The sequence below is a fragment of the Mercenaria mercenaria genome, chromosome 2, assembly GCF_021730395.1.
Source record: "Mercenaria mercenaria strain notata chromosome 2, MADL_Memer_1, whole genome shotgun sequence".
In the NCBI taxonomy this organism is placed as follows: domain Eukaryota; kingdom Metazoa; phylum Mollusca; class Bivalvia; order Venerida; family Veneridae; genus Mercenaria; species Mercenaria mercenaria.
Window position 1 is genome coordinate 1,442,010 of NC_069362.1, and position 27,395 is coordinate 1,469,404.

The 27,395-nt window shown below is 33.6% G+C and overlaps 1 protein-coding gene across 1 annotated transcript; it reads right to left on the reverse strand.

Moving 5' to 3' along the window:
• Positions 1-4,955: 4,955 nt before the first annotated feature.
• Positions 4,956-15,394, reverse strand: LOC128555404 (uncharacterized). The gene is made up of 5 exons (XM_053537684.1): positions 15,238-15,394; positions 13,783-14,205; positions 12,991-13,182; positions 11,123-12,864; positions 4,956-4,985 (listed from the first exon to the last, which is right to left on the reverse strand). The coding sequence occupies exons 1-5, from the start codon at positions 15,392-15,394 to the stop codon at positions 4,956-4,958; spliced, it is 2,544 nt and encodes an 847-aa protein (XP_053393659.1).
• Positions 15,395-27,395: the final 12,001 nt, after the last annotated feature.

Here is a 27,395-nt window from a genome sequence, read left to right on the forward strand (position 1 = left end):
TGCAAATAAACGTTCACGATTGGATAAATAGAATAGAATAGATATAAAATAAATACAGTAATCCCCGCTGGTGATAGCCCCACTCTTCTCTTAATCGTATCAGGGGCTGTACCGATACCGGTAATATATTAGAATAATATTAATAAATAAGTGCTCTCCATGTGATAACATCATTTTTTCCGAACCTATATCCGAGTTATACTAATACCAATATAACATATTACATGTACCTATATATCATAGCGATCCCCGACAGTAATAGTACTACTTTCCTCTGAAACTTGTCAGAGGTTGTACCATTACTGATGACATTTAAAAGTATATAATAATAAAAACACAACCGTGATAAAAAAAAACACTCTTGACTGAACGTAATCTGAGTTTATGCCTGTTATAATGTCGATTATCGTATACAAAATAGCGCAGATTATAGGCAATATTACAAGGTAATAAAGTATAATACTATCAATACAATTTGATATTACACTGTCATTTTTGCTCATTGTCATTTGACAGTCGGACTAGTGAGAAGCAAAGCTATGCAAAGAAAATAGAAAAATTGCTGTCTGGACTCATGGCTTGTATGTATGCCATTCTCAATGTTTTCGTGCTATCAATGTCCAACAAATCATATTTAAATCCGTTGAATTATGACAAAGAAAAATGGTATAGAAGGTAAAGTTGTACACATTTTTAAGATCGCTAATTATCTGCGTATTGCAAACGTTTAACTAAAAAGAATTTGTAACACTTGAACTGCGGTCTAGCGAAAATATTATCCTAATAAGATCGTCATACAAAGCAACTACCCTACACGATTACATCTTCGATTAATGTATTAACTTTTAATTTTTCTCTCCAAAACTGCATCTTCTTTTTTGATACTGTGTTTAACACAGGTAACATTTTTTACACTTAATTTTGCGTGGTAAGACGAACCGTAATATATGCGATGTATGGTCTGAATGCGTCGATTTGCCATACAATCTAACATATAAATAATAGACAATGTATAACATATACCGAACAAAGAAAAAAAGCAAATTTAAAGGGGTACAAAACAGGAACCCTAGTAGGACAACAAATATCACGGGTTTAAACCAGTTTATGATGCACCAAACCTCAAATGTAATCCCAAACTAGGTCAAGATTACATAAAAGTGTTCTCACAGGGTGAATCCCATTAAGACAAGGTATGTAAAATAAACATGCTCGAGTTCTTATGAAATACGCACATACGGAATCATACGTTCCCTTGTGGAATATAAGACTTTTTCAATTTATGTAAAAATGTAATAATAATGCAAATGTACGCTAAGGCTGATGGGTTTTTATATTCAATGACATCTCAAATTGGACTTGCTTCTTTTCTAGTAAAAACGTAAATATGTGTTTATATTCAATTTTGTGTTTTAGCTGGGCTGCAAGTACAAATGTTTATCAAAGGTGTATCATCTATCTTTTGAACGCGAAATAGTAAAATTTTAACCATATATTTTGGCAATGAATATTATTGATTGCAAACTCAAAATATTAAATTATGGGTAGTTAAATGAAATAATGACAAATACGTTAGTTTAGAAATGAACAGGCTATTGTTATTCCATACCATGTATATTCATAAATACTCACAACGATTGATTTAACATATTAAGGCTTTATCGTTTGATTTTAATGCCAGCAGTGAAACAATGAACAGTTTATCAATTTGAAATTTGAAGTTCCGTAACAAATTAATATAGAATAGTTACGCTCAAAAGCATGTAAAAAATCTCCTGAAACCCACTTTTACAACAAAAAACAAAGACGGTTTATTTAAAAGCAAACATGTTAGAAATATTTAAAACAAATGTCACTTTTACATAAGATGTAAACAAAATATTGTAGAGAAGCCTAATATTCTTTGATATTTTCTGTCCTTTGTGCACAATTTCGTTAACATTTTTTGTCTTAAGGTAATCCCGCTGTTCAGCCGTCACACGTATTAAAAATATTTATTTTGTTGGGTTTAACGTCGCATCGACACAATATAGGTCATATGGCGACTTTCCAGCTTTAATGCTGGAGAAAGACCCTAGGTGCCCCTCCGTGCATTATTTCATCTCGAGCGGGCACCTGGGTAGAACCACCGACCTTCTGTAAGCCAGCTGGATGGCTTTCTCACATGAAGAACACAATGTCCCGAGTGAGACTCGAACCCACATCGATGAGGGGTAAGTGATTTGAAGTCAGCGACCTTAACCCCCCACCCCCGTATTAAAAATAAATACATTCCTTTATTACAACACAAACGATCAAAACGTTTAGAAAGGGGAACAAAAAATTACCTGAACCATGTGAAATCGTGTGCACCCTTATGATTTGTATCGTTACTGACTTTACTTCCATAATAACACAATCTAAGTGCCAGCATTCACTTCCAAATTGCACAGTAGAAAACAACAATAACCTGCTACTTCCATGCCTGTCTTTTTCTTTTAACTTACTGACGGTGTTTGGATCTTTATTATTTTTCCTAAAATGAAGATGATTTATGTTGCAACTGGCTGTACTTTAAAAACTAAAAAAATTAAATCAAAATTCTAACATGCACTAATTTCAAAATGAAAATTCTTTCAGCCATCCATGTAGTTGTTGAAGTTTGCCGTTTAGGAGAGAAAGAGCTGGGGGGTTTTCTTTCAAAATATCATCTGCATATCTTCGGACTGAAGACTCTCTGAAAATATTTCTTTTTTAAACGGATCATGTTAGTATCTTACACTTTTTTTTGAAACACATTGTCTACAATAAATGGGCATAAAATAAATCAATGCGTGAGGACTTATCAAGATTGACAATCCCCTGCAAATATATTTAAAAACTTTCTGATTAAAAATTCTAGTTTACGTAGAAAATAACACATCTCTGATCCATAAGTAACAAATAAAAGTTGTGCCATAAATTTTATAGTAGTTTTATCTCCTGCCAGTCAAGATAATGAATACAGATTCTCATTTAATAAAGTACTTCCTAAATATTAACATTGTTAGTATTTGATAATTCAATGTTTTATCATTATTTGCTACATTACATTACATTTTGTTGCGTTACACACAATACAGAGAAACTTAAGTAATGTTTTACATCCAATTTATTAACGTTTCGGAGTTACACAAACGGAAGTTTTTTATGAAACAATTTCAGAACCAGGTTACAAAATAGTCATTCTTGTTTGTTTTTAACAAGATTTTTCCGTTTCATGGCAGGGTGTTTCATAATATCTATTCTATTCTAAACAGCTGTAGTTTCTGCCAACATCAGCATGCAAATAATTTGAAGACATATTCACATAGGGGACAAAACAAATTTTCATGTAACATATAGTTTGCAAAGGAAGTCTATATCCGCTTCATATATATATATTAGAATATGCATTCTCCTTGGCATTTTGTCACACACAAATATTCTGTCTTAACATGATCTAATATTTTCAAAATATATAAAAAAATGTTCAGATTCTCTAAGGCAGATATCTGTGTATAAACTTCTTGAGGTAACTATTTTTCGCTGTTTAAATTGTCTTAGCGTTTAGGATCTGACATGGTTACCTCTCAAATTGGATGGTTTGCATGAATAAAAATATTTTTGTTAATCTATTCAGTTTAAATATACATTGATACGAAATGCACTAAGACAACTGCATTGTGAAGAATTATCAATGTTCAGTGTGTATTACTTTGTGTCTTATATCGTAAACGTGTAGTTAGGACGTCCTTTTCAAAACATATTTGAAATATTACGCAATAATGAGAGAAAAAATTAAACATATATATTAGGTTAATTTAAGTTTGTTAATATGTTTACATATCCGCTGTGCAGCACTGACAGTTCTGTGATAACGTTTCATTCATCAATCAAAATTTATCATAACAATAAAATTTTATCCCATTTCCTGATTATGGCACAATATTACAAACTATATATTTATCTGAATAAATTAACACTTTTTGCTTCTTTATATAGTATTCTGTTGAAAATGCGTTTTAATACGGTGTACTTTCATGATTATACAGTAAACAAGAAATATGGATATATAATCAGCATTCATTTCAAATTTCAAACTTATAAATGGACAAGCTAATCTACTCCTTCTATGCTTTTTGACACTGTTTTTTATCCTTACTTTCCGATTTAGTGAAAAAATTGGTGTTGAAATTGACTGTAGAGCTACTTCAAATATTTCATCAATAACTTATTTTCACAATGGTCTCAATTTAGATGCTCGGTCTTCCTATACACTGGACATATGACAAAACATTATTTAAATTATAACTTATAGGAGTAATCATGAGTAATAATTGTCTTCTTAGAAAGTGATTTTAACTACATGTTTTAGTGTATAATCACAAAATTAATTAAAATACGTAAATAGCAACACTGAATTGAATATGAATTTACTTAATGTGTGCCACGTTATTTTGAAAAGTTATGGAAGGTTTTTAGTTTTTAATCTTAAAGATTCTGGTAAAGCAAAATTGCAGTAGAAAAGATGTTGAAAGCGCAACTGATATAATATTGTAAATATTTCAAAAGTAGTATACATACGTATATCGCATAAAATTAATGTTAAAGAAAAATATATATTTTTCGTGAAAGTTACTGTTTCTAGTTAATTTATTATCAGATATATACTTATGTTGTATCTGCTTTTTACGGAAAAGTATACCGACCCCTCTTTATTTAGTATATATATTTCAGAAAACATTTTATATTATTCATATGTCGACTAATCTGGTCTGGTAATATGTTGTATAATATATACAAATTGTAAATTGTTATCAATGTATAAATTAAAAAGTCAATTTCAGTTATGTTGTAACATGATTTTTCAAATAAATATTGAATTATATTGTGACATTATTAAAAAAACGAGAGAAAGATCAAAACTGACATGTATTTCAGATTTGTCAAAACCATTACTGGGAGACTAAATCAATGATGACTAACTGAAATGTCCAACACATCATAATCTTTATAGGAGCTTCAATGCTCTTACATGTGTTTTTTTTCTTCTTTGTTTATTAACATATGTTAATTTTCTTTTTTTGCTCAAGCAATGTGTAATATGTTGGCATAAGATTGGTCAGTAAGCCAGGTTATGTTTCCGTAATGCACTTCGGCTATGCAGCATGGTTATGGTTGTACAATTTTTAATTTGAGTGGTTGATATCACTAAAAATTATTGTTGTAAAAGTTACATGTCAAAGGTAACTATTATTACGTGATTTCATGTTAATTTTTCGGTAGAATGTTTTAGACAGTCAATTATTAATTTTCTTTTTTATTGTGCAGTTATTGTTTGGATCAAAACCTAGTAGCACAGAAAATTTTTGTAAACTTGGAACTTCATATGTTACTCTTTTCAAATAAGTCTTTCTTTTTTCTTTCTTTTCTCAGCGTTGTCAATATTTTTTTGAATCATCTTTAGGGACCGCTTCAAAATATTTTAACTGTCACATAAAAGGTTTTAGGGACCTTCTCAAAATATCTTTTCACTGCCAAAAATGACAAGTCAGTAATCGATTGATACTACTATATATTAGTATTGTAACAGCCATATGTCATAGTTAGCTATTATTAACGTGAGCTACTATTAACGTGGTTTCATTATAAGTTTTTTGTAGATTATTTTAGAGAGTCAGATAGTTTTATCAATTATCAATTTCTTTTTATTGTGCAATCTTTCTTTGGATTAAAACTTAGAGATGTAGCACAGAACATTATGTAGATGCAGTTCATATGTTTTTTTCTTTTCAAATATGTTTCCCCTTTTTTAGTGTAGTCCAGTTTTTTTTTTGTTTTTGTTTTTTTTTGTTGTTTATTTTTTTTCGGAATCATCTTTATGGACCGTCTCAATTATCTCTTCACTGTCAAAAAGGACAAGTCATTTAAACAATTGGTATTATTAAACATTATTATCGAAACAGTCAATCATAGTTAGCTATAATTAACATGGTTTCCTGTTAATGTTCTGTATATTATTCTAGACAGTCAGATTCTTTTCTTTTATTGTTCAGTCATTGTGTTGATAAAAACCTAAAGATGTAGCTCAGAACATTTAATGGTTGCTACCGTGCTGTTTTATATGCTTCCTTTTTCCACAAAAAAAGTCTTTTTCTTAGTGTAGCTACAATATTTCTTACTTATCTTTAGGGACCATTTTAAAATATTGTTTTTAACTGTCTAAAATGGCAAGTTATTAATCAAAACTACCAGTCGGTGTACTTTGTGTTTTGGGTTTCACGTTATTTTCTTTCTTTTTTCTGTCGTTCGTTTTTAGACGGTTTTAGAAAATTTCTGTCAATTTCCTTTACACGGCAACTACTGTTGGGTCCAAAAATTAGGTTTCCTGTCATTTTTTCTTTTACAAAGTAGATATTGTTGGGACAAAAACTAGAGATATAGCTGCACATACCATTTTGTAGAGGTATATGTATGTATTTTCAAAGTATTTTCTTTGTGTAGACAAGATTTTCTGAAGCACACTTGAGGAACGTATGAAAAAGTTTTTAATCTGTCAAAAATGTACTTGAACTTAGCCAGAGTAGCCAGGGTAAGGGTTAGGGTAATTGTTAGGGTTGGTTTCTGGCTACTCTGGTTGTTCTGGTTGCTCTGGCTAAATTCCCACACCCCTGTCAAAAGTCAAAATGACAAGTTATCAATCAAAACAACAAGTTTCTATAGTTTTGTGCGAGTTACGATTACTGGCACATAAAATTTAGAAAGTAACATGACAAACCTACATGTATCTAAGTTTTAGGTATCTGGTGTATTGTTGTTTTCTTTGTTGAGGTTAAAAATCAAATAAGATAACCACCAATTGTTTTTATATATACTTTTATGAAATACTGTTTTTTTTTCAAAGGCTTATGTCTAAACATTACGCACAAAAATCTGATCTTAGGTGTCTTTCCCTCAATTTCACTTCAAGAACAGAACTACATTGCATGTGTTTTAATAAACTTAATTTACTCTGGGAAGGTGCAGCACTAAATGAACTCTTTGTACTCAACATCAGGAGCCCTTGTACAAAAGTAAGAGGAAATTATGAATAAGGTTGTTAACCATTATTAAAAGTTATACTCATTAAGACATTCTGAAAAGAGGTACTAGACTACATTTTACAAAATGATAATATCCCAAAATTAAGTGAAAATGTGAAACAAGGTTTAGAAGGGCATCTTACATACAGTGATATGCTGAACACTCTAAAAATGTCAAATGATACAGCGCCAGGCAGTAGTGAATTTACCACTGCCTTCTTTATTTTTTTCTGGCCTGATATTGGCCATTTTCTAGTAAGATCAATTAACTATGACTTTGATTCGGGGGATCTGTCAGTTACCCATAAACAATGGGTCATAACTTGTATCCCAAAGGGAGATAAAGATAAACGTTACATTAAAAATTGGCGTCCCACATCTCCTTTGAATGTTTCATACAAAATTGCTTCTGCCAGCATTGCTCAAAGATTAAAAAAATGTCTTACCGAATTTGATTAGTTCAGACCAATCTGGTTTTCTTCCTGGGAGATTTATTGCAGATAATATAAGACTAGTGTATGATGCAATGTACCACACAGAAGAACAGCAAATTCCAGGTATGTTATTGTTAGTGGATTTTGCAACGGCTTTTGATTCCCTTTCATGGTCTTTTATGTACAAAGTGTTACAGTATTGTAATCTTGGGGAAAACTTTATGAACTGGGTTATTTTATAAAGATATACAATCTTGTGTCAATATAAATGGTAATCTGTCAGATTGGTTTAGGGTCCAACGTGGTTGTCGTCAGGGGGATCCACTGTCACTCTATATCTTTATCCTGTGTGCAGAAGTATTAGCAGCAATTTTGAATCAAAACAAAAATATTAAAGGGATAAAAATAAATAATACAGAATTTCTCCTGTCACAGTATGCGGATGATACAACTGTACCATTAGATGGAACTGGAAAGTCCTTAAAAAACACAGTACAAACACTTGGATTCTTTGCAAGAATATCAGGACTGCAAATAAACATAGACAAAACTAAAGCTGTTCTGATTGGATCTTTAAAAAATTACTAAATCCAGAACTTGGACTTCAGTGTGAGTCTCAAAGTTTTAAATTACTAGGAGTGACTTTCACAAATGACCTCAAAAATATGGCAAATACTAACTATCTGCCAAACATTGAAGAAATTAAAAGGCTTTTCGCTCACTGGAATAAAAGGATCATCAGTCCTATAGGTAATAATATAGTCATGAAAGCACTAGCTTTACCAAAAATCAATCACCTTCTTATGAGTTTGCAAAATCCAAGTAATGATATCATTAAAACTTTGTAAAATTCTTACTAAGCTTTTTATGGAATGGCCAAGATAAGGTAAACAGAAATACTATTATTCAGTCCTATGAAAACGGAGGTATAAAAATGATAGAGTTAGACACTTTCATAACCGCTTCAAAACTTACTTGGCTTCGAAAGTATATGAGATATAAAACTAGATATTTTGAACTTATCACAGATATTTATCCTTTCACCAAACTAACAGTAAATATGGAAATCATTTTATGATTAATAAAATGAACACTATTAGTAATTACTTCTGGAACGATATTTTTAAAGGAATCATACAAATAAACGACCAATATCCAAAATGTTGGAGTGATTTCTGTGCACTGCCAGTACAGCACAGCAGTAATTTTAAAATTGGTGGTTCTGGTTTTCACTATCCCATGTTTGCAAGGAAAGGAGTTTCATTAATCAACGACTATCTAGATAGAAATGGAAATTTTCTGTTATATAATGATTTTATTGATAAGTATGAAGTTAAAACAAGTTTTTACAATACCAAAGTATTATTGCATCAATAAAAGATTTTATTGACAAGGTTAGCTTCCCACACTATGCAAAAAGGGAAGCCTCACCTTTATAACCATTTGTGGTCAAAACAATTAATAGTCAAATAAAAGGATGTAGAAAATATATGCTTCCTTACTTGCCAGGCCAGAAATAATCCTCTCTTCAATGAGGAAATGGATTAATAAATTAAATTTAAATGCGCTTTATAACCAGAAACATATATATAAATCCCCTTTCATTGTAACTGAAGATACTAGGTTGCAATGGTTTCAATTTAGACTTAACCATAGAATCATTGCAACAAATTACTCCCTGCTAAAAATGGGTTTAAGAAATGATTCGCTGTTCTTTCGGTAATACAGAAACTGAGACTTTAAAACACTTATTTTATGATTGCTGTTGCAGTAGCTTTTACTGGACTGAGGTCAAAAGATGGATAAACGAAACTTGTCTAAATATTTCCACTGAATGGTCAAAGACAGATATTATTCTAGGTAACGAAATATTTAACATCGCCTTTATGAATATATTACTAAATATGAAATTCGTTATATATCAATGTCGAACAAGGAATATATTTCCAAGCCTTTCTGTGTTTCATTTTCAGCAACGTATAAAATTTTATCGCTGTCAGGATACTGGTTATATGACCCAGGGAAGTGCCTACGCCTTTAGTATCTTGAACAATGGTTTGGGTCCAATCGCTAAGGTGACTATGTCTTAGACTAGCTGACAAACGATGTAGAATGTCCTTTGTTAAAACGTAAAGCTAGTGAGACCAAATATCTCAGATATAGAATTTTCCTCTGGCTACCTTGCCTAAATGATTCGTGTACCAATGATTCGTAAATTATTTCTTATTATGAGCTAGACAATTTCAGGAATCAGGCAAATCACTAAATGTTTCAAACTAACAATCTTCAATTAAAAATGATTAGCTCAAACTCCTATAGGCTGGAGACTCTATACTTGACTGGTCTTTTTGTTGAAGTTCCCGTCAGACAATGTCTTTGAATCAACAACATACGAGTCCTATCGCATAGATGCTCGGCCTCTGTCCTCTCAAACTCTATAAGATTGCCCTGACTCCTGGATGCTCAGCGCCTATATGCTATCATATATAGCATTCAACTACCATATAGGTATTATCCCCGATGCCTTGGCTGTACTTCGCCAATAATGCTGAACCTTCTATAAGCTGGAACTCTCCTACTATCTCAGTAGATTACCAAACTCTGGGTCTCTGTCTCAGCTTCCCGATGCTCAGCCTATATATGCTATCGTATATAGCATTCAACTACCCTTAAGGTAAAACTCCTATGCGCTGGCCCTATAGCTCGAAACCTTATTGAAATTCTGCAACTCTTCTTTAGTCTATAAACTTCCAAAGTCTTCTTTTTAATAATTTATCCGCCCTGACAGGGTTACTGCAATAGTCTCCTTATCAAGGTACTGGGATAAATTATTAGTTGAATCCTCGATGTGTCTTCTTCAACCGCTGGATACCGAATGACCTCTCTGTCACCAATCTACCTATTTATACCCCAGCAGACGTGCTATTTTTAGAACTTGTTTCTGATTGGTCCAAATTTAAACATAACGTTTTACAACGAGTACTTGCTCTATCAAATATCTGGTTCCCTTTAACTTTTGTATATGACATAATGTGCGAAGCTGGGACCCAGCCATCCACATAATGAACCCAAATTAGCCACAAATGACCCAAATTCTATTATATACAGCAATTCAACAATAATTTTAGCAATGACAACATGAAAAGGGAGTCGAGCACTATCTGTGCTTATGTGTTACGTTAACAATATATCAGATATACAAATTATTCTGACAATAGCCCCCTTCTCAAGAAAATACTCTAAGTTTTTCATAAACATGAAGAATAATTTGTAAACAAATCTCTTTTTCTTTTTACTATTTCTTGATTTTGTGTTTTTTGTGTGTGTGTGTCAAAATCAGTCACACCATATTCTGTTTCATGTACTCAATTATTGTCTACTTAAATAATCAGCACAAACATTTTCTGTACCTTTAATAGATTCAATTTTGAATCTGTAACACTGCAAAAACAATGCCCATCTCATAATTCTTGAGCTTTCTACTTTACATTTGTGTATGTAACTCAATGGTGCATGATCAGTCTGCAGGATGAATTCACTGCCGTACAAATACTTCTGAAATTTCTTAACACCAAAAACTATTGACAAACATTCTCTTTCAATTACCGAATAGTTCCTCTCTCTCTGGAGCAATTTCTTACTGGCATATGCTATGGGAAATTGTCCATCTTCATACCTCTGAAGAAGTGCTGCTCCAACCCCAGTATCTGAAGCATCGCATTGTAATATAAAAGGTCGTGAAAAGTCTGGTAACCGTAGAATAGGTGCTTGTGTAAGCAAGGTTTTCAAAGTATTAAAAGCTTTGGCATGTTGTTCTTCCCATACGACGTTATTAGGTTTTCCTTTCTTGATTAAGTCGGTCAGGGGTGCTGCAACTTCAGAGTACGATGCTATGAATTTTCTATAATATCCTGTTAGACCAAGGAAGCTCCGTACTTGTCTCTTAGTCTTAGGTTCGTCAGCATTCCTTATGCGATCTAGTTTATCATCTTCCATTTCCAGCTGATCGTTTCCGACTTTATGTCCAGTAAATGAAATATTACTATATCCTATTAGACACTTTGATGGTCTTAATGTAAGATTTGCATCCCTAACTCTCTTAAAAATATCTTGTAACATTGACATATGTGTGTCCCATGTCATTGTGTGACCTAAAATATCGTCCACGTAATTGTCAGCATGTTTGCATCCTGTAAGTAATTTTCGCATCATTTTATTAAATGTAGCACCTGAATTGATCATACCAAATGGCATTTTCTGGAACTGAAAACTTCCCTCAGGTGTTGTGAATGCTGTCAAGTGCCTAGATTGCTTCTCGACAGGAATCTGCCAGTAACCTTTGCTGATGTCTAATTTTGTGAAGAACTTATCCCCATGAAGTTTTGACCGAATATCTTCATCATTTCCCATTGGCTCTGTATCAAATTTCGTTACAGAATTCAAACGTCTAAAATCGATACAAAATCTGTTTGTATTGTCTTTTTTTTTTACCATAACGATAGGGGAATTGTATGCAGAGGTGGCAGGCTCGATGATACCAGCCTTTAACATGTGTTGAACCTCTTGGTTAACCTCATTTCGTTTTGCATATGGTATTGGGTATTGTCTGACTCTAACAGGTTCCGTGGTGGTAAGTTCGACCTTATGTTCTGCGAGATTTGTAGTTCCAGGACTTTCTGTAAAAATTTCTTGATATTGTTTCACAAGAGATTTTATTTGAGTTATTTGGTCTTTGGATAACTGAGGATTGATTTTTACATCTTTATATGTTTCCGATCCTCCTATTCTGACAAGATCGAGCAAATTTTCGTCATCAACTACCCCTGTCTCTGTACTAACCTTGGCCTCGATCACGGCGACACTTCCTGCAAAAGTATCTTGTCTTTCTTCGTACTTTTTGAGTAAATTGATATGGTAAAGTCCTATTTTGTCACCGACCTTTACTTTATAATCCATTTTATTGACCACATCTACTACTTCATAAGGTCCTTTCCACTGGAGCATCAACTTATTGTGATTAGTTGGTAAAAGTAATAGTACTTTATCACCGATCTTCAAATTTCTGTTTCTGGCACTCTTGTCATAATGGTGTTTGTACGTTTCTTGTGCTACATGAAGACTTTCTCTAGCTACCTTACATGTTTCCTCCAGCCGATTCCGTAAGTCTAATACATATTCATATGTGTTTCTTGTTTCTGGTGTTTCAGCTTCAGTCCAAAGTTCTTTAAGTATTTGCATAGGTCCTCTGACTGTCCTACCATAGAGTAGTTCAAATGGTGAGAATCCGGTACTTGCCTGTGGAACCTCTCGATATGCAAACAATACGGCTGACAAATATCTATCCCAGTCTTTTGGTTTTTCTTGACACATCTTTTTCAACATACTCTTTAAAATACCATTCATACGCTCACAGAAACCATTGCACTTTGGGTTATACGGAGTTGTGAACATTTGTTTCAGACTGATCAGCCTACAAACTTCTTCCATCAGCTGTGAGGTAAACTGACTTCCCCTGTCACTCAAGATTTCGGATGGAAATCCTACTCTAGAAAATATATCTAGCAAAGCTTCAGCTACCCGTTCTGTCTCAATCCTAGGTAATGCAACTGCCTCAGGATATCTTGTGGCATAGTCGACCACGGTAAGAATATACCGATTTCCTTTTTCTGAAACAGGAGCAATAGGTCCTATTAAATCCACAGCCACCCGATGAAATGGTGTCTCCATTATTGGCATATCTCCTAGAGGAACTTTTCTAACTTTTCCTTTTGGGATCATTTTCTGACATATGTCACACGACCTACAAAACCTTGTGACATCACTAGTTAACCCAGGCCAGTAAAAACTTGTTTGTATCCTATCAACTGTCTTTCTTATTGATAGGTGTCCTCCAACTATTGATTCATGAGCTAAAGACATAACCCTCTTTCTGAATAGAGTTGGAACTACTATTTGCTTTATCTCTTTGATAAAACTGCCTTTCTTTTCTTCGAAGGTTCTATACAATACATCCTTCTTGACTTCGTACATAAATGTTAAACCACTTTTCGTCTTCATTTTCTTCTGATGCGAGGCATAGGTATACAGTTTTCCTAGGGTATTGTCTTCCTTCTGAGCTTTTTTTAATTGCTCGACATCAAGTTCGTCCTGTTTAGGTTCTGTGACCTTCAAAGGTTTTATTGACTGTTTTTCTTTCTCAGCCTGTGCTCTCGTTACCACAGCTGCAACAATATTTTCTTTTGATGGAGACTGTTTTCCATCCCTACTACTCCAGTTAATGTCTGGTCTATCAGAAGCCCCTTTGATATTTCCAATAACTAAATCGCAGATCAAAGTTGTCAAAACCATGACTTCAACTTCTCCTGTATAATATGGTGTGTCAACTTGTATCCTTGCTGAAGGAACTATCCTTGTTCGTCCATCAATTGCAACCATAAGATACTTCTTATCTAACATTTGATTCTCTGATACGAAATCTTTCCTAACAGCTGCCAACTCACAACCTGTATCTCTCAAAACTTGAACTTCTTTATCCCCTATATATCCTATCTTCAACACCAAGTTTCTTTCACCGGTTGTTGAATCAATGGTACAGGTGCTTGCTATGACCGAAACAGATTGTCCATCTCCTAACTTAAGCCATCCATCTTCTATGTTGTCTTTTACCTTTCTGTCATCTAATGACACAGCTATGCATGAAGCTGACACTTTCCTGTCTTCATACTGTCTGTCTTTCTGCGCTTGGCCTTCCTTTCTCCAATCTATAGGTGTAGAATCTTGCGTTCCATGCCTATTTCTCTGTCTTTCCTCATAGGATCCCCTACTAGCTAAAGCAGCACCGCTTATTTTTCTCTTGGATAGGTCTCTGCATTCTCTAGCTATATGACCTTCCTTGTGGCATACAAAACATACAGGCTTTTTAAAAGCTGGCCTTTCTCTTTGTTGGGGCTGAGATGAAGGTGTCATACTTGGACGTTGTGGTGGTCTATTGGATGAGGAATTATTTTTCAAAACCCTGTTTGAGGTTATAGTACCACCATGTGCTTCAATGTATTGTTCTGCTAACTGCGTGATCTCAGCCCTCGATTTTGCAACTCTTTCCTTTAAGAACAAAGCAAGGTCTGTGGAACATGTTTGGATGAACTGTTCTCTGATCATAAGGTCTTTCAGCATTTCAAACGTATTATCAACTTCTGCCATTTCTGTCCATCGACTAAAATATCTGTCCAACCTTGCCATAAACTGAAAAACAGTTTCACCACGCTCAGGCTTGCATTCCCTGAACTTCAATCTAAAACCTTCTTCTGTTAACTGATAACGCTTCAAAACTGCTTTCTTTAATGCCGTATAGTCATTAGCTTGGTCTGGAGGCATGCTTGTGTATACGTCCAGGCCTTTTCCTGTGAGTAATGAGCTGAGGCTGACAGCCCATGTCTCTTCTTTCCATCCCTGGCTTTTCGCAAACCGCTCAAATCGTTCGAGGTATGCATCCATATCATCTTTACTTTCCTCGAACTTCGGTAGCCTTGGCCGCAATGTTTTACTGCTGAAGTGCTCAGCACCTTTATCAGCTCCTAAAGCTCCGGCTTCAGCCTTTAGTTTTAACATCTCAAACTCCTGCTCTTTCAAAACTCGTTCTTCCTCTTTTAAAGCTCTTTCTTTTTCCAAACGTTCCAACTCAAATAACCTTTTCTTCTCAGCTTCTTGAGCCTCAAACCTACGTTGTTCATCATCATGATGCCGCCTTTCCGCATCTCGTCTCAACATACGCTCTTCTCGTTCAGTATATTCCTTCTCTTTTCTATCCACATAATCACTAAGCTCAGAACCTGAAAAGCCCATTCGTTCTCCCATCGCCACCCATCTATCGTAGTCCATTTTGAAACTTTAAGCTGGAACTATCTATAAAACTCAACTATAAGCTCAGACTACCTGCTGTCACAGCGCCTTCTGGTACACCAACAGAACGTTAAAACCACTAGTCTCTGTACCTCCTTTGATATAGATCCCGGACGAGCCCCCAAATTGTCAGGATACTGGTTATATGACCCAGGGAAGTGCCTACGCCTTTAGTATCTTGAACAATGGTTTGGGTCCAATCGCTAAGGTGACTATGTCTTAGACTAGCTGACAAACGATGTAGAATGTCCTTTGTTAAAACGTAAAGCTAGTGAGACCAAATATCTCAGATATAGAATTTTCCTCTGGCTACCTTGCCTAAATGATTCGTGTACCAATGATTCGTAAATTATTTCTTATTATGAGCTAGACAATTTCAGGAATCAGGCAAATCACTAAATGTTTCAAACTAACAATCTTCAATTAAAAATGATTAGCTCAAACTCCTATAGGCTGGAGACTCTATACTTGACTGGTCTTTTTGTTGAAGTTCCCGTCAGACAATGTCTTTGAATCAACAACATACGAGTCCTATCGCATAGATGCTCGGCCTCTGTCCTCTCAAACTCTATAAGATTGCCCTGACTCCTGGATGCTCAGCGCCTATATGCTATCATATATAGCATTCAACTACCATATAGGTATTATCCCCGATGCCTTGGCTGTACTTCGCCAATAATGCTGAACCTTCTATAAGCTGGAACTCTCCTACTATCTCAGTAGATTACCAAACTCTGGGTCTCTGTCTCAGCTTCCCGATGCTCAGCCTATATATGCTATCGTATATAGCATTCAACTACCCTTAAGGTAAACTCCTATGCGCTGGCCCTATAGCTCGAAACCTTATTGAAATTCTGCAACTCTTCTTTAGTCTATAAACTTCCAAAGTCTTCTTTTTAATAATTTATCCGCCCTGACAGGGTTACTGCAATAGTCTCCTTATCAAGGTACTGGGATAAATTATTAGTTGAATCCTCGATGTGTCTTCTTCAACCGCTGGATACCGAATGACCTCTCTGTCACCAATCTACCTATTTATACCCCAGCAGACGTGCTATTTTTAGAACTTGTTTCTGATTGGTCCAAATTTAAACATAACGTTTTACAACGAGTACTTGCTCTATCAAATATCTGGTTCCCTTTAACTTTTGTATATGACATAATGTGCGAAGCTGGGACCCAGCCATCCACATAATGAACCCAAATTAGCCACAAATGACCCAAATTCTATTATATACAGCAATTCAACAATAATTTTAGCAATGACAACATGAAAAGGGAGTCGAGCACTATCTGTGCTTATGTGTTACGTTAACAATATATCAGATATACAAATTATTCTGACAATCGCCCTTTTATAAATTTCTAATAATCTGGTGACCAAACAATTGGACTATGTAGAGCTTCTCAAAGTTACATTATTTTAAGAAATATCATAGAAAGGTTTCTTTGGGAATAATTTGTATGAACAGGCATAAATTATCAAAAACGAGGTATCACAAATCGTAAACTTTACATCCTGTTTTCAAACAAAGACAAACTTTTTATTAAATAGTATTATAATAGTATTTAAAAAAGAGAAAAAAACGTGTTTATAATTAGATTATATCGCTTTAGAATTCTTCCGACTATAAATGCCTTTTCGGGTCATTTTAAACTTGTCCACACATACGGGAGAGATGCCTCATATTTGCTCATTCTAAATGTTGTATATTTCTTTCTTGTGGATACAAACAAAACCTCGTATTTATTTAATAATCAATTCATACGTAGATCTTAATTCGAATTCAATACTTTTCTATACTTTTGCAGTAATATATTACTTGTTATAACATAATGAAGAACAATGTAGACTGGTTAATTTCATGAATATTTTGCAGCAGAGCTAGACTAAGGGATGGCATATAAAATACTGAGAAAAGCAAACCCTTTCAAATTGTTAAAAAGCAAGGAATGTATATAAAACTGAAAAAAAAAAAAAGAAATATTCCCTTAAAGAATATTTGTAGGGATATGTCAGAGAGATTTTATTTGTACCGCGATGTTGCATACAGCTGTAACTGTATGACAACATGCACTTAACAAATCTTCTAGCGTAATACTTAGACTATTTCAAATACCTTTCAAATTACATGCAAATATGTTTACTCATTAAGAAAAGTATATTGTTAGTAAAATGTCAAAATTACAGCTGATTGAAACATGCAATATCATATACTTGTAGTATTCACATCAATGCCTCAACCCATTTAGAAGCAGCTCAATGAAGAACTTGATAGTTATTAAGTATCTAGCTTATAATGTATTGTTTATTGTAGACATTTAAAACATTTTAGAACTCCATTTTTAAAAGTGGCATGTGAGATAATGTTTTGACACGAACTAATGCAAGTTTATCCCGATAAGGTATAATATCCGGAAAGGTGTGTTGTGTGTGTGTCGGGGGGCGGGGGGGGGGGGAGAGAGAGAGAGAGGGGGGGGGGAGAGAGGGTGGGGAGGAATACTCATCCGAATATACTTTTTAACTGATGAATAAAACTGAGCATTTGCGCATATTTGAAAGGATTTCCTTACTAAATTTCATTTTTGGGGTGTTTTTACCTGTCAGAGATATATTATTCTATTATATAAATTAATGAGAGAAAAAAATGTATGATTGCTTTGATGTTTTTCTTATAGTGTGGCGACTTTGATCTAACATATTTATATCAAACTGCATTTTCCCAGTGAGATGATATACTGTGCTAGTCTGCCGTATGACTGTAAACAAAATATTTATAAATGTACCTTTACATAGTTTCTAAGTCAACATAGTACATTACAATTTGGACAGGCTACCTTATTAGTATATCTTAAAATTGCTTCTGCATTATAAACGATAAACCTATGTACCATTACTACGACTTTACGTAAAGGTGGAATAATTGCGGTATGGTAAATATGTATGTTACCGGATGTGACCAATGGGAAAACTGCATTGTGACACCACATTAATACATTTGCTGTAGGGTTCCCGAGAAGTATTACTCCCAAAATATGTAAAATTAGACTGAATATTTCAAGTAGTAGTTATAAGATACACATGACAATCGTGGTTTAGAAATTTATATTTTGGTATGAAATACATGATTTTTATCCTAAACACGTCCATATGTTTCATACCCAGATTTGAACCATTAAACCACAGACTACTTTTTTAATGAAAAGGAATGTAAGATAAACATAAGATTTTTTTACACAACTTAGTACTCTAAAACGATTACATTTGATGAAATGAAATGAAATAAATATTTCTACCGAAGTTAATTGGCTTTCCAAAACGGGGCTACAAATATCACAACGTTTGGATGTACGACTGCTTACAGACGTCGCGTCGTCATTCTTTTGTGATTACACTGGACATAAGTCATAATACACTTTCATGATGATGCAGGCTAGTATAAATATATGCCATAAGTTGAAAAGTTTATTTATAAAAATATTTAAAGTAATGCAAAACTGAATCAGTGTAAACAATATTAAAGAAAAAAATGTACGTATATGATATAAATAGCAAACTAGCAGTTTCCATTTTGGTATGTACTTCATGGATGCGTTCGAAATACGCACCCCTTAACATTTAAAACACGTATATATTTTTTACAGAGCTGATTTTTATTTTACACCATGGTCATAGACCTTTAGTATGATAGGTCAGTAATTACTCTGTAAGACTTTTACATGCTTTGTGTGATTAAATTATGTTCTGATGTCAATTTTCTTTAAATCTTAAGATATTCATCTGTCAGATATAAATGCAGTTTGACTAACGTAAGAAATAAATTGCGACTTAGTAATGTTCATCTGAGTACATCTTTTATTACGTTAGTTTGCAAAAATATACAGAATGATACACACAACATGCCGTTACAAATGTTAGATTTATAGAAACATTTCACTTAAAATATCACACCCATGTCTTTATATAAATCTCGATGTTAAAAACATCGCATTTTAATTACATATATTTAAATTATTTTGGTTCAATTCCGGCGCATCTGAGCTCTGAACCGTGATAAATCAGGTGAAAAAAACCAGTCGACGGCCTTTATTTTTATTCTTACATGGTCATTGAAATGTTATGATAAAGTTTTGCTAGGCTTCATTTATCCAAGTAGTAATAAACCGGACGTCATGCCACCATTTGACGTCATAATGGACTTCATAATGCTGTCTTACCGGTCCGCGCGTTAACCATTGTTTATCGCAGATTCTAACACAACCGAATTCATTTTCCTAGCTGAATAATGTGTGAATAATATCAATTCATTTTCCTGACGTCACAATTATTACGTCAAAGCGTTAGACGGCATACAGTAGCGCAGGAAAATAAATCAACAGAAAATAGAAAATAGGCAAATACTAGGCATTTGATGGATGTCGACAAGGATGTACTTTAAAGTTCTTCGTAACGTGTTAGAATCGAAATAATATATCTAATTTAGTGATTCGCTATTCATTTTTTGTCGTTCTGATGCGTATTATTATATCATCCGAGCTACGCCCCGTGATATTAATTCTTATTTCTTAAATATACAGAGATTGACTACTTTCTTCTTTGTTAAACTTGCAACAAAATCCAGCTATGTTAGCATGTGCAATTTATTCAATGGTAAATCGCCATGAATGAATCCACTCAATTATTCTTCTGAGACCACGAACCTTTTAATCTAAATACATAAGTGCCTGCATTAATCACGCTAATGTGACAAATATGCACAATCTATTTCCATGTACCGATTACCTCCCTTTTAATAGGGTTAACTGATTTTTTACAGGAAAATGATATATTTGATCGCGGATAATGTCACAAAAGTGTAAAAAGTGTTGTCTTAAGGGTTTTGTATTGAAAAATGAATATTATATTACAAACATTTTACGGTAATTTTGATAAAAAAGAAGAACCGATAGCTGTTTATAAACCACAATGAATATTTTTGTCTTTTTCTGAAATATATTATTTATTTACATTATTTCAATTTTGCATTCCTATAAAGATAAAATATATAACAGTTTTGTCAGGATTCATTAAAAAATATAACTACTAAGAGCATTTTTATCAAAATAACGGAAGTCGTTGCGCATGAATAAACTTGAGAGTAAACCTGCTTTTAATACTATAAATATAAAGATATTAACACAAAACACTTAAATCCCAAAAATCTTAAAGTTTTTTAAAAAAAATTGAGCGAAATATCACGATTTAAAAAGAAATTTGGTGAAAATATCCTTTAAATGAGTTGTCTGCCCCTGACAAGAGAAGGTGCGAAAAGTCAGTGTTCCATATTCAGATTTCTGTTATAACCTACAATCATTTTATGTTCATGGCTTGTATGGATGGGGATGTACCTCAGGCTACATCTTATGGGGTATGTATTTCTCAATTAATTCGGTTTGCCAGAGCGTGTAGTCATGTCAAGCATTTCAATGAACGTAATCAATATATTACAAGTAAACTTCTTCAGCAAGGCTACTGTTATTACAAATTGCGTAAATATTTTGCTAAATTCTTATTTAGTTTTAAAATTCAATAGTAATTTAAAGACACTTTTGCGAGAAGGTATTTCTAAACCCGTTTTTTATGGGGATGTGGTTTACAAACTTCGTAAGATCTTGGGTCATGGTAATTTTCCAAATGTATTTGGTAAAATTATAAAACGTTTTATTAAAAGAGGTTACGACCCAACTGTTTTGAGACATACCGCATGTTTAGTGTTCAACCCGTTTACAGTTGGACACTACGCTTCCCTCTTTGATTGTATCTGACGGAAGAGGGAGAGGACTCTATGATAATCAGTTTTTAAATCCTACCAGTACTGAACTGTTTTGATATCTGTCTTCTGGCCTGTTTCGTCGGACCCTTAAGGGTGTTTCTCTTGTTGCTCTGTCTTCTGAAAAGGCATTAAGTACATGCGTTTTTGGTTCTAAAGGTTTGCTTTTTATATATTTATACACGAGCATTTTTGTGTTTTACATGCCATGCCTTTTTGTTTCCATTACGTGTGTTAGAGATTCACCTGGAGGGGATTACTTTTATCTACACTGTCCCGTGTCTTTGGAAAACATGGTAGGGGTAAGAGTGAGGTTGGGTGCGCACCATAAACCGGTTTAAGCTCCCCAGTGGTGTTTTTGCCACTGACCGTTCCAAGGCGGTGCCCCACTGTGTTCCTTTGTTTGTTCGTTTTGTCCTAATGTGTTGACTTTGTGTGTGTGTGCGTGTATGTGTATGTGTGTGTGTGTATTGTGGTGTACGCATCTGCGTGCTGTGGGTTTCGTTTTCGGGAGGCTGCGTTTTGGTACGTGGCATTCCCTGTTTGATATTTGTCTTTGTTTTTTGTCTCTACTAAAAAGTGCAAGATCGAATGACTTATAAGCCGGGCTATCAGGGGATATTAACATCTATCAGTTTTTTCATTGTTTAATTACAGTAACTATCTGATTGTCAGTAAATATATATAAGTCAAATAATGACAGCAATAAGAAATTCATTAAAAAGGAGTGTAGGGCAAGGCAAACTTGATATTCAAGGTCAAATTCAAATTTATGTAAAAATCACAAAATTGGCGTATCTGAAATTTATTTTTATTCTTAAAAAATAGTTTGTTATCACAAGTCACTCAGCTTTATTTAGTTAATTCGTTCTAATGTTTGTATGTCAGGCAAAGTCCGCAGTGCAGATGTAACCCCAAAACGGCACGGGTAAAGCTAATATCAAAGGTCAAAGGTCAAATTTGTGTGAAAAATCGCATGAATAGCTTCCTGTTTGAAATATAACAGACATTTTTAATCATAATTAATAATTGTCCGTGATTTATTTTAATATCTATATGTCCCACAATGTCAGTAATAAAGATATCGTCTAAATTCAAACAAGTTCAAAAGTGATATTAAGGGTCAAGGGTCATTTGCAAGTAAACGAATAAAAAAACCTCTTTAACTTTACTCTTTGTTAATAATATCTTGTTGATATTAGTCAATTATATCAGTTCATTTTAATGTATAAGGGTTATGCAATGTCTGGTAAGCACATATAATTTCAAAACATTCAAGGTCAACCATAATATTAAAGGTCAAAGGTCAAAAAAGTGAGTAAAATGTTGCAAAAATATCACCTATTTGTAATAATATTTATTGTTTAAAAGTATTTGTTTTGTCATTTTAGTAACTGATCGTTGTTTATTTTACTGTATATATGTCAGACAATATCATGGAACAGAAAATAAGTCAAGGTCAAACCTGGTATTGAAGGTCAGGGGTCATTTTTGTATAGAAAATTACAAAATGTAGCATGCTTAATCATTATTTTGTTCAAAAATAACTTTTTGTTATAATTCACTTTTAGCAATTCACTTTAATGTATACATGTCAAATAGGTCAGCAATGTAGATCTTATCCCAATAAGTCAAAGGCAAACCTATTAACAAAGGTGAAAGGTCAAATTTGCGTAAAAATTCGCAAAACAGCATTTTTGCAATTATTTTTCTTTATAGTTATAGGGTATTTTGTTTCTGCTAGTAACACTGATCATTATTCATTTTAAAGTATATATTACAGACAATATCACTGCTGAAATAATAATGAAAAATTAGTCAAGGTCAAACCTGACATTAGAGGTCAAAGGTCATTTTCATGTAAAAATTCAAAATACAGCATATTTAATTTTTTCTTCGTTAAAAATTATCTTGTCATTTTTTTCATTGAAAGTAATTCTTTCTTATGTATATTTATAAGACAATGTCAGCAATGCAGATCTAATTTCAAAAACAGTAATTGGTACAGCTTATATCGAAGGTAAAAGGTCAAATTTGTGTGAAAGATCGCAAAAATAGAATTTTTGCAATACTTTTCATTTTTTAAAGGTATTTTGTCATTATTAGTATCTTATAGTTATTCCATGAAGTTTCATATTATTATATATGGGTCAATGTCAACAATGAAGATATCATCAGACATGAGTCTAAATCAGCCCTGATGTTAAAGATTAAAATTCATTTTCGGGTAAAAATTGCACTGTTATTTCATTTCTTTGTTCAAAAATACCTTATCGTTATAACTTGATGTTAATTCATTTTAATATTAACCTTTATTTACTTACTTACTGCGTTCCATCTTCTTATGTCCGTTTTATATCTTTAGATTAGATGCGGCAATGAACTGCACAGTTTTCTGCAGGTCGCTGGCATCTCCGCACAGCTTGGTCTCAAACGGGATGTCTGTGGGCCAAACTTTCCGGCGTTACGGTGCTTCTTCCAGATAGGAACAGCTCTGCATGATGTGGAATGGTGCTTGTTCTTCTGATCCGCACTGACATTTAGCTGTCTCTGCAACACCAACTTCTTCATATGTTTTATCAGGCCACAGTGTCCAGTGCACAGACGGAAGACAGCTGTTTGGCTGTGCCTGTTTGGCTTGTGTAGACTGTCATGATTTGGCAGGGAGCTTCAATTTATGTTCTTCCAGTCTGACGCAAAGCTGTTCTTCAGCAGAGTCTGAGCTTTTCTGTATGAAGTTGGAGGTTGGGGCTCTATTTGCTTGGTTGCTTCCTATGCTTATTTGTCCGCAGCTGCATTTCCAGCTATGCCTACATGTACAGGAATCCATTGAAATGCTACATTACATTTTTGTTCTCAGACAGAAGATTAATGTTTTCCAGCAGCTCTCTGGTTAAGTTGTCTGATGGACCTGCTGAGAGGGCCTGAAGAGCTGACTTGGAGTCTGTTAAGAAAACAATATTTTGTCCCTTTTCTACTCGCTCATACAGTTGGAGTGTGGCCGATGTGAAGGCTTGCATCTCGGCTCTATAGTTGGAGCATCTCTTGCCGACTGGATGAGAAAGTGTGAGAGTGAAGCTGTCTGGAAATTTGATGTAGGCACAATTCCCATCATTCTGAACTGCCTTTTCCACTGATCCATCGGTATATGCTTGGATCCGAGAGTGCGCTGGATAGTGTTCATTGATCATTTCTAGCGTCAGAGATTGTTGGTGAGTTCCCTTTTCTTCTATTCCTGGCACCTCCAATCTGAGTTCTTTGACGATGTTGTTGAGACTCTGTCGTTTCAGTCTGTTCTAGGTTCTACTCTCGAGTTTCGAGTGGAGTGGGTGGGATGGTAGTCTCTTTGCCTTCTTGCCTGCACAACGGCTCTCGTCTTGTCTCTAATGGCTCAAGGTTATCTGTCTTTTCCATTTATTTTATTGGAGTTGTTTTCAATGCTCCGAGAATTATCCCCAGGCCTGAATTTGAACCTTGTCCGGTTTATATTTACTGGTTTTGGAAGCAGTTACCCATAAGGTGGGTGGATGCGTACTCGGCTATGGGCCATACGGTGCCTGTGTAGACTTGCCGTAGGATCTTTGCATTTGCGCCCAAACTTGTTCCAGCCAATTTTTCATAATGATTAGTTTCGTGAAGGCCCTCTCCTTTGACCTTTAATATCAGGTTTGATCTTGACTAATTTTTCATTATTATTTCAAGAATGATATTATCTATTATATATACTTTAAAATGGATAATGATCAGTTACTAGTTTTGACAAACATACCCTATTCTATAAAGAAAAATCATTGCAAAAATGCCGTTTTTGCGAATTTTCACACAAAGTTGACTCTTGACCTTTGATAATAGGTTTGGCTGTGACATATTGGGACAAGACCTACATTGCTGACCTTGCTTGACATGTATACGTCAAAAGTGCTAACAGTGAATTATAACAACAAACTATTTTTAACAAAGTGATGAGTAAGTATGCTACATTTCGATCTTTTACACAAAAGTGACCCCTGACCTTTAATACCAGGTTTGGCATTGACTTATTTTCTGTTCCATTACATCGTCTGACATATATACAGTAAAAAATAACAACGATCAGTTACTTAAATGACGAAACAAATACTTTTAAACAATAAAAACTACTACAAATAGGTGATATTATTGCAACACTTTACTCATTTCTTTACCTTGACCTTTAATATTGTGGCTGACCTTGAATGTTTTGAAATTATATGTGCATACCAGAAATTGCCTAACATTTATACATTAAAATGAACTGATATAATTAACTAATATCGACAAGATATCATTAACAAAGAGAAAAGTTAAAGAGCTATTTTTCATTCGTTTACTTGAAAATGACCTTTGACCCATAATATCACATTTGAACTTGTTTGAAAGACGATTTCTTTATTGCTGACATTGTGGGACATATTTACATTAAAATAAATCTCGGCCAATTACAAATTATGATTAAAAATATCTGTTATATTTCAAACAGGAAGCTATTCATGCGATTTTTCATACAAATTTGACCTTTGACCTTTGATATTAGCTTTAATCTTGGTAGTTTTGTGGTTACATCTCCACTGCGGACTTTGCCTGACATACAAACATTAAAAAGAATTAACTTCTGCGACTAATAATGTGAAGACATATTAAACAGATTAGAAAAAGTAAAGGTAATACTTTTCACATTTTTACATGGAAATGAACTTTGACTTTCAATTATCAGGGTTGGCCTTGACTTTTTGCAATAAAATTTGTATTTCTGATTTTGGCTGATATATACACATTAAATAAATAAAGCTGAGTGACTTATGATAACAAACTATTTTTAAGAATAAAAATAAATTTCAGATATGCCAATTATGTGATTTTTACATACATTTGACTTTTGACCTTGAACATAAAGTTTGCCCTTCATTCCTTTTTGGTGAATTTCTCATTGCTGTCATTGTTTGAAATATATACATTTACTGATAATCAGATATTTACTGTAATTAAACAGTGAAAAAAACTGGTAGACGTTAACTTTACCCTACCCCGTAATATTTTTACAAGTGAATTTTAACTCCCCTATCACAAACATAAGTGAACAAGTTATAGATAGGCACGGCTTTGACACTTAAGAAATGGGTTTTCATGGAGAATATGAAATATTGTTTCCAAAAAGGTAGAAACTTCTTTTGGCCTCACTTGTTGCAATAAAAGAGTTCACGGATCATAAGGAAAACTGAGCAGATCGGATAAAAATTTACAGCAAAATAATGCGCACTTTTACTAAGACATAAATGAACCGTTCTGACATTCATTTTTTAAAAATAGTTTATACTGTAGAAAATACCTTGTAAATTTATTCTGCAATAAATATATTCTCATAAAATCAAACGGGTTATGAGAATCATTTCTCTAAAACGACACTTTTTAAAATAATATATATATATATATATATATATATATATATATGTACAAAGAAATATAAACAGGTACTAATAAAAATAATATATATAAATTCTCACACATTTAGAAATACATTAATATAATATTTAAGTGTTGACGAATTTATCTACCATGAATGTACAAATGGGGGTCAGTAGCCTTTGATGCCTAAAATATTTATAACAAAAGGGGTATATATGTTTTATATAGCAAAATGCTGTTAGTGAAATATTGTTTTCGTCCGCTAAAGAAAGCAGTTTTATTATTTAGATGTTAAAATTATTATATATATTTTCAAGATATAACATAGCAGGGACTGGTGCTGATTTCAACAACTTTAGGAAGTTTTAGAGGCGGTCAAATCGCATAGCTTATAACATTTCACAATGCAAGACTATCTGATTTTTTTTTCATAAATCTTTTTTTTTTTTATTAATCAGCATGTACTAGTTGAATATATAATAATGTCGACTTTTAGTGATTTTAATATTTCCCCTTTTCTTCTAGTTCACAAGATTATAAGAGATTAGTCAACACTCATATACCATATGTATGATATACAGATGCAATTGTCATAATTATTTTGGTATATCTCTCAGTTTAGTGTATCAATATTTAAAGATGATGGTTTTCAAATTCAATGAAGATCCTTGATTGCACGCCACAAATCTTGATTGTTTAATGTATTTTCTTTCTTTTCGTTTTGTATTTATTGATAATTATATTAATAA

Coding starts and splice junctions, on each gene's coding strand:
- LOC128555404 (XM_053537684.1), bottom strand. CDS start 15,394: ATGGACTACGATAGATGGGTGGCGATGGGAGAACGAATGGGCTTTTCA. Junction 12,865..12,990: donor ACAGCTGATGGAAGAAGTTT/GTAGGCTGATCA, acceptor AAAAACCAAAAG/ACTGGGATAGATATTTGTCA. Junction 4,986..11,122: donor AGAGAGAGAGGAACTATTCG/GTAATTGAAAGA, acceptor TGGACATTTCAG/TTAGTCATCATTGATTTAGT.